Source organism: Amblyomma maculatum, chromosome 3 (assembly GCF_055883805.1).
Source record: "Amblyomma maculatum isolate TAMU_Amacu chromosome 3, ASM5588380v1, whole genome shotgun sequence".
Lineage (NCBI taxonomy): Eukaryota > Metazoa > Arthropoda > Arachnida > Ixodida > Ixodidae > Amblyomma > Amblyomma maculatum.
Genome location: NC_139346.1, coordinates 204,259,221 through 204,273,455, shown reverse-complemented (window position 1 = coordinate 204,273,455; position 14,235 = coordinate 204,259,221). Strand labels below are relative to the sequence as shown.

Below are 14,235 nucleotides of genomic sequence, written 5' to 3'. Positions count from 1 at the left end.
ATCATACTTGCATTCATTATGAAAGTTGTAACGGTGCAAGTTATAAGCGCACCAAAACAGTGTTATAACCACACGCTTCTTAGCAATCGGACAACATTATGACGTAGAATTTAACCTCATAGATAAGAGAACCAAATGAACATTAGATCCAGCGAAAGTGAGAATCGTTAGAGTAATTAGAGCCAAGTGAACAATTCTTGTGGAATACACGCGTGTGATTACTCGACATAAATTATTATCTGGTATTTCAAGGACATGCCCACCGTAAATGACAAGCCGGAGTCTGCACGAGAGCTCTCACCGTGCTTTCAAGCATTAAATACTTTTATTGGTCACGGAAATTGGCGTCACAACACTCAACTGCTCGAGCGCAGGAGTAGTAGCGCGCGAACGATATGGCAGTACATCTCACGCAGTTTTAATGCAGATAAAAGAAACGCTGCACAGCCATGAAATGAACAAAATTACAAACAGCACGAGACTCCACAAATAAAGACAGCATGTATGTACAAAACATCCATCCAGGTTCGCACGCGACGTCAAAAATGCTAGCACACTTTCGAGGAGGGCACGAAACTCCCGACAATTCACAACAGGGAAATACTATAGTATGCTCGGTTGAGTACAAAAAAAAATGCGTACGCTCTGTCAAGGAGTCACGTCACGAGCTGTATCTTCTCAAAGCATGCCGCTGAAAACTGCTACTGGTGACTAGAGCAAGCGATACAGACATTTCGCTTAAACCCGAGAATAGCGCAGCTGGTAAGTATTAATTTCTAGTGCCCGCACTGTAAACCCTGGCCAATCTCCCACTGTGGGCATGTGCCATACTGAGGAGAGGATGAACGCGAAAGTTGCACTCGGAGCGCCATCACCGTCGTAAGCTGGTTTTCCGACTCCGAGAAAACGATACACAGCTGGGCTATCACTACAATTCGCAGCATCGGTACTGAACAAACCGATTACGATAATATAGAAGGACTGCCCATAACTAACATTATAATAGCCGTACAATCGATAGTGGGCGATAGTGGGCGTCAATTATTTGAGGCTATAGTTCTCGCAAGTGTTTGAGAATATTAGCGCACTGAGTTAGGCAGAACTATAGGTGCGCAATCACTTGGGAATCTGTATTTCGTCTATTAGCAGCACAACACGACTACTTCATTTCTGCTGCGGATACTCTGTGTCAGATGAAGGGAGCATCGCTTTATGAAACAGTGATATTCTCAATAAATGTTCTCGAGTAATTTAGAAATCAGCAAAACAAAAAAAGAATAAAGCGGAAATGAATCGTTTCGAACAGCAGAACTAAAACAGCGAACAAAACGAAGCTCAAAACGTGAACGGGAGCACAAGATTAGAAGACGACACAACGAGCGCCGCGTCTTCTAATCTTGTGCTCCCGTCCACGTTTTGCGCTGTTGCATCAGGATCGATAACCAATAAGCTCGAACTGCTATTCTGGAAAACGAAGCTGCCTCAAGCGTTTAATAACAGAGCTTTTCCGCACTGCTTTTACTCACTATATAACACGCCGTGACTTGTTGAACCACGTTATCGTGGCCGTACGGTTGGCGATAACCCATCGTGTTACGGGTTCGCCTTGCTTAGCGCATGCTTATGTGTTCGATTAACCCATAGAAGGCGAGGCAGCGCGAAGGAGGACAAGGGCGTTACGTCAGTCGCTGCCAGTTATGTCGTCTCCTACGGCGGGGTTAACTTCGAACCATCGAGCTAAACCATCTTTTCTCTCTTTTCTCTCTCTTTTTTTTTTTTTTTTTTTTTTGCATTTGCTATGGACACTGCCGGCTATGAGGTCGGCCACAGTGGAAGCATCTAGGTTTGGACCCCCAGTAGTTCTCCACAGTGTGTACCAAACGATATGTACTAGGGAGTTTTCAAATTCCACATCTATTTCCGAGATCGAAACCAGAAGCTAGCACTCAGTAGTCAATTGCTATAGCCGCCGACCCTGCGCGGCAGTTCTTCTCGGACCCAACAAATTTTGCGCACGGCCTCGTCACTCCTGGCAACGTCTTTATTTTATTTATTTATTTATTTATTTATTTATTTATTTATTTATTTATTTATTTATTTATTTATTAGTACAACCCGTCTTAACTGGGACCCACAGGCAAAATACACACAAAGCCGTGCATCCTGACCGGTGTGGGTGAGCGCTGAAACAGAAAACAAGGCAAAACAAAGCTGTAAATCTGACATCTCCCTCTCTCTGTACCTTATTATATATATATATATATATATATATATATATATATATATATATATATATATATATATATATATATATATATTCTTTTTACCACTGTGGTAGTATCCGGGCATAACTCGTGTTTGGCGCAGACGAAACGAATCCAGTGCGACGAGTCGGAAACCGGAAACACGCGCTCACCTGTGGCGATCCTGCGGGCAGTTGGGACCGAGCAGGCGGCAGCAGCGAGATCACGCGCACGCACGTCTTTGCGTCTAGTGCCGGCCGATCTACGCTGGCGGCATCGCTCTGCCGCACTTGAGAGCCGTGCGCGTGTGAGAGCGCCGCCGCTGAATGACGTATTGCTATGCGGGTTTCGAGAATGGGGCAGGAAGGTGCTTCGAGGGACCCCCCGTCGGATAGAAGGAGCGAAACAAAGCTTGCGGCGCACGTCCTCTCTCTCGGTGACAAAAAGTAGGAGGAGCGATAAGATCGTGTCTTTTGTCCCGTGTGCGCGAAGATAGCGCGAAACAAAACTGTCCTAGCAGTCGTCACCAGAGTGAGATGAGAGACAACATTGTTCGTCCCGCAGTCGTCTCGAGCGGCGCGATGACAAAGCGAGGAGGAAGCGCAGTGGTTTCGCTCTGCAAACAGCCGCAGAAGAGGAGGTGAGGAAGGATGCCTTCGGCCTCCTTCGTTCTTTTAGGACTAGAGTGGAGCGTTATTAATTCCACTGGCAAGGGGACGAATCTCTTCAGTAGGCATACACCTGACCTCAAAGAAATGAAGTTGAATGGCCCTTCGCAGTATCATCTAGGCGCAGGCGAATAACAATTTGTGAGTGCTAATTTTTCGGAACTTTTCTGTCCGAATATCGTCGCAGCGGACTATTTTCGCAGAAGCAACTGTTGACCACTATTACTTGGACTACAACTGCCACTACTTTTGAAGAAATTCTAGGTTGGGTTCCATATTTCTAGATTTTAGAAAATTTTAGATTTGGTTCCGTTCATTTTAGACCTTGCAAAAATAGCTGATTCATTTACGTTCAGGATACCAATAGCTCAGGGTCAGTTGTGCCTCTCCTAAGGCCAAATGCCGCGGGGACACTCGGGAGCAGGCTCTGCTCAGCTTCGCTCCTCTAGGTTCAGGGCAGCATAGACATTCAGGTTGGTAAAAAAAATTAAAAAAAATAGATATCATAGGACGCACTGCTACACTATGAACTACAGAGTCGTTCCCTTTGTTACGGAGTTGAAATAAAATAAAACGGGCGACATATCACCTAGTGAATTAAAGCAAAAACGTCTTTCATCGAACGTTATCTGCACGACAAGGGTAGCGAGGCTGTCCTGATGAGTGTCGTTCTTATCGCTGATATCAATGACTCCCAGAATTTTCCGTGGTGCCTATTTTCTTCCTCGCTTCGTTATTTTGCCGAGGTGATAGAGACACGTGTAATGACGAAAATGGATCGTTAGATGGCCTATTGGTGGCGTTTATTTTATGAGGACTGGTTGTTGATCTCTGGAAAAAGTTTGAGCACCTGCTGATTGATCATCTACGAAACTTACAACGTCTGATAAGGATGCTTTGGTGCTAATGCGCAGTTCGCGTCTCTGGTCTGAAGATAATTTTTAGACTCTTGACGCTCCGGCATGTTCAAAGACTTTACTCCGAGACAACCAGAACGTTGATGGCCACGCCACAAGCCTATATAGATTTCGAAGAAAACCATAAACTTATACGGTAGGGCATGACAGGTTTTTCGCCTCATTGCTCTCTCCCCCACTCTTACCGGGCTCTACCTTGCGAATAACTTGTCACACAAGAAACCAAAATGCCCTGTGTGCGTTCTGAAGCCTCCTCACTGGAGTGTTAACAGGCTGTCTCTATTTGATGTTCATGTCACTTTCTCACGCGCTATCGGCCACTGCTCTCCTGAAACGGTCTTGGAGTGCGCGGAGTCGAACAGAAGGACGTCATTGTTTTTTCGGCATCTGTACAACGCCAGTAAACACGTCCTTTGCCCGCGTGCGAAGTGAAGGGCCAGCAGGAAACTGCCGCAAGATCGAAAATGAACTAAGTGTATTTCGGTGTGTTTACTTCGCTGCGTTCATTCAGTTGTTCATGTAGGCTGAAATACCGGGCAAATTTGATTTTTACTCTCGGATAGTCCCAGATCGACTATTTGCTGACTAGAAAACATCGCTGCTTGTCAACCTTTCATTTCGTCTTGCTTTCAGCTGACAAACCAAGCGAAAAGGGGTAAATGCCTCCACGCTGAAGGTATACATCATGCACGCACACGTCCACGACGCTTGCAATAGTTTCAACGTGTACACGAGTAGGTAACAATTACTGTCCACATACTTCCGTCAGTCGAAACGTGACTATACATGATCTATCTCACTATCATAGTCGTACAGACACATAACAGACCACATATTCACAGTTGCAGACCAGACACAGCAGCTCGACACTGCAGTGTGTGAAATACAGCTGCACACACAAATTCATGACATTTACACATGGCACCCGCATAAATTAACGCATGACACAGACTCTAAGCCGCGCTAAACTAAGTGGTTTGTTGCTCGCATGCAACTGAGCGTTCTATACACTTTAATGAAGAAAATGTTTAACGAGGAGAACGTCCAGGTGCGCACATCGGCGGCTTTTCTTGCATAAACGTGGAGCCTCGACCAAGCGCAAATCTATATATTATAACAAGTAGGTTTACAAAACGCACACGAATAGTTGCGCCGCAGTATAACGAATGCTTCGTCAAGTACAGAGTGAAAGCGGCGAACATTGACGCTCAGCTCGTGTAATCATGCGCGAAACGTTTTTTACCCGTTTTCTTTTAAAAGACGACAGCGTAAAACACTTTGATGGAGGGCGTGTAAATTCACAAGGGATACAGGCAGCTATTTTGTCCCGCGCTTGCACGAAATCTGCGACAGACTGCAAATGCAGATAATCTTCAGTCCTGTGACTTTTTGCTCGAAGCTGGCAATTAAGCAAGCTTATTTCTATGTTATGGAATAGAGAAAAGAGTCTTAAATGTAGAGCCTCAGTCTTCTTCGTCCGCAGTCTTCAAGTTCTCATATAGCTGCATAAATATTCCCTGTGCTGACGGTCGTCTTTCAATCCGCGAAGAAGGAGAAAAAAATATGTGTATATATATATATATTTGTACTGAAAATGTTGCATTCAAACCGCGGCTTTCGCTTCTGCAAGCTTGGTAACTGTTAGGGACGCCATTTCTTGCTGCGGGGTTATATTATTAACAAAGTTAGCTTGTTTAATTATCAGGAAGAGGTAAGACGCTCTTTACTGAAAACTGGAATGTTGTTCACAGCGAATACGGCGCTGCTTAGTAGTAGTTAGCATAGGTCACGTGAGCACGCACAATGCAAGAGACAAATACATCCTATTGATTACATGTGCTCTGTTCTTTAGGGTGAGGTTAAGCATCGTTTGTTTTCTGTTGCTCTGTCTGCAGAACACTGCATATGCTTCATTCGATTAGGTTATAAATATGCAAAACTGCCTGTCAGCTGCCCTGTCCGCTGCTCTGTCCGCTGTTTCCACCAGTGAGAGGAAACCTTACAAAACAGCGAGCGTCAGCTATACTCAGGAGTGGCAGTCGTGTTGAAGTATTGCAGACTCCACGCACTTTGGGAAGGACGCACGAAGCTGGAGACATGCGCGCACAGGCACCTGCATATGTACGCGTTAGAGAGCCGTTAGCAAGGCCCCGTTAGCAATCACCGCACACCTGATGTCTGAGGTCGCTCCGCAGGAAGCCTCTTCCTGTTCAGCAATGTCGCCTAAACGAGCACGAAGTTAGGACTCTCTCAGTCGTTAACTTATGCCCCCGTTGTCCCTTAACCAGGTTCCGAAAAAGGTACAGATTTCGGCTGCTGCCCTGTCGCTCCTCGCACTCGGCGATATGTGTCGAAGCAGCACGATTCAGAAAGGAACCAATACAAACTAAGTGTGCAGGGACTCATCGGGCGCGCCATCTTGGTGGTTGCAAGCGCACGCTGCTTTTTGAAAAAGAAAGAAAGCTTTGAGTTGGTGGCCGTTCAGCGTGGCATATTGAACCGCTACTCCCCGAAGCTGAGGGTTAGCGGTATACGCGACTCTGAAGCAACTCATGGAGCAAAGCTTTGCTTGCGAACATCCAATAGACCCACGTAGCTTCCCGCTATGCACTCGAAAGCGTAGCCGCGCATCCTTCGCACGCTCCAACTGCGACCGGACTGTGGGCCACACCCGACATCGTCGAAGCCTGCTGGAGGCGCTTAGTATTCGGAGCATTTGGTTCGGAGAGTGTCCGCGGCATGTTCCTCTCCACTTGCTCAACGGGAAAGGCGAGTAGAGTATCTCCTGTCGTCATCCGCCTCCTAGACACTGACCGGAGGTGGATCGGACGTCAGGTGCACGCTGGCGTCTTTCTTGAGGTCGCACTCTTGGTCGCGCCACGGCGTTGTTAGCCGTCGAAGCCGCTGAAAAAGACACGCACAGAAAAGGTAAATGACAAGAATGCACAGGGCGCGTTCGTTTATTGTTTCGCACCCTGTCCCCACTTTCCTCCCCCATTCGCTTATGGCGTAGACGACATCGCCATTAGCAGCAGCGCTATAGAGCTAATCCTAATCAGCCATGCAGACACGCCTCTTTGATATAGTGACGTCCGATCGTACTTGCTTAGCGCCAGCTGCGACTACCTCCTGTTGACAAATTTGGTAAGCTTGTCACTCTCATATTTATGGGCTTACTCACAGTAAAGTTTTCTTTACACTTCAAGAGAGGCTGATACCGTATAATGAAGCGTGGCTTCCGTTTAAGGACAGCCAGCAGGCCGTTATAGATGCGCCACTCTCCTCCTCACCTGTGTGAGGGTGCCGGGCGTCCGGACCAGGTTCCATATGGCGAAGGCGGGTATGCAGAGCACCGACGAAGCGGCCACGCAGATGCCCACCGCGTCGGCGCTCCACGGGTACTTGTACTCATTGTACGACAGCCGCTCGTAGTTGACCAGGCCGCTGGCGATGATCACCTGCGCGCATACACACGTCTCGTCTGCAACATTCTCACGCCGCGCCTGAGCACTCGAAACAGTCTTATTACAACCTCCAACGCGGTCAACGCTTCTATCTCGTCGCACAAACATGCAACATGTATCGTTCACTTTATATGCCTTTCGAACGACGAGAATGACTACCTTCCCTAAAGCACTCAAAAGCTGCTGCACGAGCCCCACTACAGTGTGAAAGTTCGCGCGGCTCCACCGGCAATCGACGACAGAAGCCGAGCGGGTGCCAGCGGCAGCAGGACGTCAAACTTCTCCTGTTAACGTCCCTTGACAAGCCTTGGTGCTGCGCCCCATTACAGTGGCGCACTGAAAGGAAGACCCGGCGTCGGACAAATCTGAACATGCTGCAGGCTGTGGCGCCTCTCATCGCGCCGCGGCAGATTCGAAGCGGGAGACCAGTGCGCTCGCTATTGGACCTCTTGGGCCGCCGTCAACTGCTGCCTCCGGATTGGTCGATTCAAGTGGCAACGGTTTTCCGGTGTATATAAGAAGGAAGGAGCACTGCCGCTTGGAGGGAGCGACCGTCGAGAGCGTCCGTCGAAGGCAGTGCTGCTTTGCCTGGAAGGGACGCAGCAGAATCTCCCTGGCCGCTCCTGTGAGGAAACAGTCGCGTGCAGCCAGTAGCTTTCGACCTTCGTGCCGATGTTTTATTTTAAGGCGAAAGCTTTTCTAGGCTCATAGTGCGTCGTCACGAAATCTCCACCGTATGAAGACAGGTTAGAAGACAGGTTAAAGAAGAAAAAATGATTGATAGTGATTATTAGAGGTTATGAGGACTATTATTAACTTTTAATGAACCGTATCTCTAGCGACGAATTGTAACAACTACAACTGATTAGAATGACTAAAATGTCTAGTAATGAGTAGTAATGACTAAAATGACTACTAATGAATTGTAATGGCTTGTAATGACTACTAAGAACTTTTACTGACCAGTATGTCTAACTACGACTTGTAGCGGCTACAACTGATTAGTAATGACTATAATGCTTAGGAAGGAGTAGTAATGACTGCTAATGACTTTATAGGATTACAAATGACCAATATGTCTAACGGCAACTTGCAACGATTGGAATTGGTTAAAAATGACTAAAATGCTTAATGATGAGTAGTAATGACTAAAATGACTTGTAGTGACTACAAATGAGCAATATGACTAACGGCAATTTGTAAGGACTAAAATTCATTAGAAATAAATGCTTAGTAATAACTAGTAATGACTACATTGAGAGGCCAAGAGAAAGAAAGAAAGAAAGAAAGGGAAATAAAGAGAAGAGGCAAGCGAAAGAGGCGAATGATAAGAGGAGGAAGAGTAGGCTTTCGCCGTTCATCTCTTAGAAGATATCTTAAGAGACCCTGTAATTTTGTTTACCATGACTCTAAATAATGTATAACGCCACCATTTGTTCAACTCATCTCGTGGACTTGGAGCCTTGACACCCGTCCCGAATCGCGATAAACGAGAAATCTAATATCCCGGTGTTTTCTTAATTCGTAATCAATCACAGTGGATATTGCTGTATCGAGGAAATGCTCCACTGTTCTTCTGGATGGCAGAGATGTGACCTACCGGGCACTTTGAAGGCCCGATCCGAGTATCCGCGTATGCAACGATGCACGAAAAAGGGAAGCTACACGGATAGTGGCATTTCATACCAACACGCACATCACAACATACTTTTGAAAATTTTCGCAGCGCCAGTTTTCAATCATGGTGAAGGCATGGTTGCGTAAAATGCATCGATCACAATTGATAGCCTTTTCGGCGTAGAGAAGAGCAGCTTCTTTTTAAAGCAGGGCAAACATATCGCGGCCCATCTAAATTGAAGCTCAGCTCCATGTGCACTGGACTAAATTAAAGAATCTTGAATTTTTGCGGCAGCTGCACCCAGTTAACTCTTTTTGAACTGAGAAAATAAAAAAAAAAATATGTAATTGCGATTACTTTCCGATCGCGATGAAGTAATGATAGTCGGCCGAGTGTCTCTTTTGTGAGCAGTAAATTGTAAAGCAGTTATTTTCTCGGAATGCATATAAAATATTCACCTAATGCTACTGAACCAACGGTTACATTGAGAAAACAAAATATAGGCGACGTCTATTTGCAGGTATTTTTGTGAGTAGTAAATTGTAAAATAGTTATTTTCTCGGAATTTATTTAAAACATTAGCCTAGTATTACTGAATCGACGGTTACCTTGAAAAAAAAAAAAAAACGACTTCCATTAGCAGATTAGCAAAATATCCTTTAAGTCAATGTTCTTGATGCAAATCGGCCAGTGAGCGCTTGGCCACCTGCAAATCATCACAAGCTCCATTCGGCTAGAAAAGTCGAAAGGTTTTTCCACCAGCTTTTTGTATAAGAGATGTTAAGAGTTGAAAATTTTGCGGTAACTCCTGAAAAACAAAACCGACCAACAAGATTGACAGAGAATATTTACAACGTTCGTATACTGCGCGAAATTCGATAGTTTTACAGTTCGATGGGGCGAAATAGAGAGGCGTCAGTCAGGCTATTTTCAGACGGCTGTGTTGTTTTCAAAAAGATCTCATGCGAAGAACACTTACGCTTCTCTGCAGGCGTAGTTTGAGGCAATAGATACTTGGCGTGCAAAGTGGGGCATAGAGCTAAACATGAAAAAAAAAAAAAAAGCTGTTCTCTTACGTATAACAAGAAACAAGCGTCCCAGCATATTTACTTATTACCGGAGCAGTGCGATTTGCGAAGTTTATTGGTATAAATATTAAACAGCAACCCTGACGAATAATCTACCATGGCTCACACACATCTCGAATATATGTGCTTCTGCATTTCAAAGTTAATGCTTTCTGAAAAGAAAGTAAACAATGCTCCCGTGAGTACAAAGCTTTCCGCGTATAGTGCTGTGAAATCCCTACACCAAGAAAGAATATGGGAAAATTGTGGCGTATTCAGAGTAAGGCAGTAAAATTTATATACGGCAAATACAGAAGACTAGACTCTCCTTCTTAATTAATGTAATAACATCAGATTCCAGGGTTGCAAGTATACGGTTGAACATAAGTCTACTTCCATTTCTTCATAAATGTTTGTCAGGACAAATTGCACTAAATCTTCCGAATGGCGTTCAGCAAGCTACTACTAGACGAACATGGCATACTACACAACCTACGCTAGCGACAATGTTTGCAAGAACACTTTTGTAAGAGCAGCTTTTCCATAAAACAATGAAGGAGTGGAAGGATGAAGTCTCACGATTTCCTAAAAGCACTGAGATGTTGTTGTTGTTGTTGTTGTTGACCAAGTAACGTATGGCACATACCCACAGAGAGGGATCGGCCAAGAATTGGGTAGCAAAGAAAAGTTTTGAAGTATACTGGCGTGAAAAAGAAAGAAAGAAAAGAAAAGTTATTTAAGAGGTAGAGGAAAGGAAACAAAAAGGGAAATAAATGAAATATAAAATGAAAAGTGGTAACGCACACGGGAGATTGACACTGCTATTGTAGAACAAGTGATGTTTAAATATTTAGCAAGGCAAACGATTTGATTCCAGTAAAAAAAAATTTGCATGGCGGTGAAAACAGACCTGTGACTGTGCCCAAGGATGGTGGCGCCAAATGATAACAATATGGGGTTACTTAAACTGTCTTTTCATATCAGCCACCTTTAGTTGTACTTGATGCTTAACTTTGTCCTCCTTGTTCCATCTGTTGCCACAATTTCAACTTCCACCAGTTGCCGGCGCAGCCGGAATTGCGAGTCTATGCGTGAGTTGCTGGCTGCAACAGATGAAGCAAAACGGAAAACAGCGCCTGGTACTGAAGTTATTCAGTATGAGGTTTACAAGAGCCTGAGTATATAGCATTTCACTACCTTAGTTATGACATCATGAGCAAAGTATGGCTGGAAGGTGTCGTACCCGAGAGCTGAAAGTCCGCTGTCAAGATTCCTATCCCGAAACCAAGAAAGCCTCCCACAGACTGCGAACTGACGACCGATGTCTTTACCACAAACAATATGCGCAAGCTGGCAGACACTGTCGTGGTGGAAGTAGCACGGTTTCTATCACCCTGCTCAAATTGGCTTTAGTCCATACATAGTTACAGGGGACAGGTTGGCTGCTTCGCATCAGCAGCTCTGTCATCTATAGCCGCAGCCGCAAAAAATTTAGAGCACTGCAGAATTTGCACAGGGGTAATGCGAAAGCACGGATGCCGCTGTTGGTTGCTTCTGGCTGCTTCTGGTTGCTTCTAGTTGCTTAATTCACTTCTTGTTTACCCGTTTTAGTCTTTGTCACTTTCAAATTGCGCGCCAATCGCTTCTTATGCTCTTTTTCGGCTCTACTTCCCGTTGCGTGGTGTCACATCCTTGATGTCACCCTAATTGACTGAATTAATTAATTATTTTAGTCTTTGGTACTTTAAAATTGCGAGCCAATCCTTTCATATGGCTTTTTATTTGGCTCGACTTCAGGTTGCGTGACGTCACACCCTTGACGTCACTTTAATTGACTGATTTAATTAACTATTTTGTATTTGATACATTTGATGTCACCCTAATTGACTAATTTTATTAACTATTGTAGAATTTGATACATTCAAATGCGGCACCAAGCAATTGGCTAATAAGACCATTTTCGCCTTTACTTTTACATTTTTGCCTCTAATTAATTACCTAATTAACGTATAGGCCTAAATATTTTTCGAACACAACATTACATCACCCTCTATCGATTGACACCACTCATTAACCTCTACCACTTCTATATTCCTTACAATTTTGCACGGCCCGATTTTGCGGACATGTTCTGCGGACGTGGTCTGCGGACGCGGTCTGCGGACAGAAATCTGTGAACAAAGCGAAGTAATGCTTTCTCATTAATATGCGTGCAGTTTTAGCAATGAACACTGGAAAGGGATACGGCAACATTAGCCCTACTGCCATCCTGGACTCGACTGGCATGCTCCCTTAGTTTGCGCAGTTTTGCCGAATCGTTTTGGAATGGAGAAAAAATTGCACGCCTCATGGTGAAGTGGTTCGATCATTTGTTTCGCTATGCTGCATGCCCCAGAGATCGGTATTGTCACCGACGTTATTTAATATTGCTTTCTCCCCGCTGACATGGCCCTTACATTGCATATCTGAAATTAAGTTTTTGCAATATGCTAATGACATCCTGGTGTACAGCACTAACACTCACTGAAATCTGCTTACTCAGGAAGCTGCCCTTCAATCAGCCTTGGAATCTGATTACCTCCAATTATGCTCCATTCATTGGCCTCCAGCTTTCCGTGAGTAAAACTAAATACATGTTAATCGCTAACCCATAAGGAGGCCGTAAGCTTGCTGCATGCCCAATTCGTTTTTTTTTTTTCCTATCAAACAGCCCACCACAAGAAAGTTTGATAATAAAAATTATAACCTTGATAATTCACTAATCAGGGTCAGAGACTTATTGGCTTTTTAAGGCAAACAAGCAAGATATTCAGACTTTGGCCTTGAATAGAAGAATTGCTCCTAAAATAGGTGGCTCTTGCTCGATTGTTCCATGCCATTTGGTGAGGGCGGTTGTGCAGTCGTGTATTGTTTATCAAGCGCAATTTCAACATCTTACACGAACACAATGAGATTGCCTTGACTTCTTGGACCGAGAAGCTATCAGGACCATCAAGTGCCTTCCCAGCATCACACCGGTCGTAGCTTTACAACAGAATGCGCAGCTTAACAACAACGATGAACTGGTGCAGCAATGCTGTGATATCCGCAGACGTAAGGGCAATCTAACGCACTGTATACGGAAGCAATGAAAGCTGATGCAACTTCATACTCCACTCCTCAGCCGCCAAACGCCAGTTCTGCTTCCCTGGAAGTTTGTATAGCTAAGCGACAACGTGGCAACCGATAATCGCAGACCAACGTCTGCCAACTCAGCATCGTCTCTTCGCCAGACTTGAAAAGCAAGACGCTCCCCTGCCTCAAGGGTTTATTGTTGTCTACGTGGATGTAAGCGTGCAAAGTTGCGAAGTAAGAGCAGCAGTCCATGCACACGTGGCCTTAATCAGATATCTAGGTTTCAACATATGCAACCGCATGCATCGTTTTGTACAGAGCTCGTTACAGTTCAAGGGGCACTCTTCTCTTGGCCGCCGCAACTATGATTACTGCGGACCACGTTCTCATCCGCCCTCACGCCCTTAGAGAAGTATACGATTGCTTCGACTTGTCAGCCGCTGTCCAACATTACGTCAAGACACCCATCCGCTCGCGACATGCATCCCGCTGTGTATACGTATTGAGATGATTAAAAGGAACCCACTGCTTTCTCAAAGCTATGAAGATTTTAGCGATCCGCCTCGTGACCTCAGTTCATCAGTGCCCCGACCTTTTATTTGGACATTAACTTACTTTTATCAAGAACACCTCCGGCGCCAAATTGCGCGCTCTTATCCCATCGTATGCGGTACCCCTACCCCGCGATCTCACTCGCGCAGAGGAGGACGTTGCGCTTCGGAGAATCTGGGTCAGTGTCGCCCCCCCCCCCCCCCCTTCCCGCCATCAATTGGACGTGGGCTTATTACCGCCATTTATATCCCCGCCTAGGGTTCCCGATATGAAAATGCGAGAATATTGAAGCCGGCATTCACCACTCGAAGTGGGGACTTCGCAGCACTGAAACCGACACGAATCCGGCACCTGGCAGTAGCGGGTTTTCATAGAGAAATCCTGCTTTATATGCTACCTGAACGCAGGGACCACTTCATCGCTCACTCATGGACTTTATGAAATCAGGAGACCATTTTGCATTATTTAATCATTTCTTAATTTTTTTCACTACATACCTTTCTGATTCCCTGGGGCAATGATTATCGCTAAAGAACGGAATGCGTCGCCTGATACATTTCATGCTGCCAGCAGTTGTGACCTTACTGACCGG

The 14,235-nt window shown here is 45.2% G+C and overlaps 1 protein-coding gene across 1 annotated transcript in view; it reads right to left on the bottom strand.

The window, feature by feature from the left end:
- Nucleotides 1-3,450: 3,450 nt before the first annotated feature.
- Nucleotides 3,451-14,235, bottom strand: part of DAT (Sodium-dependent dopamine transporter) — a 95,413-nt gene continuing 84,628 nt past the window's right edge. Inside the window, exons 12-13 of the mRNA XM_084599320.1 lie at nucleotides 7,119-7,286; nucleotides 3,451-6,732 (exon numbers count right to left, since the gene is read on the bottom strand). Of these exons, the coding sequence (XP_084455446.1) occupies nucleotides 6,631-6,732; nucleotides 7,119-7,286 (270 nt within the window). The 3' untranslated portion in view covers nucleotides 3,451-6,630. The remainder of the gene's footprint in view (nucleotides 6,733-7,118; nucleotides 7,287-14,235) is intronic.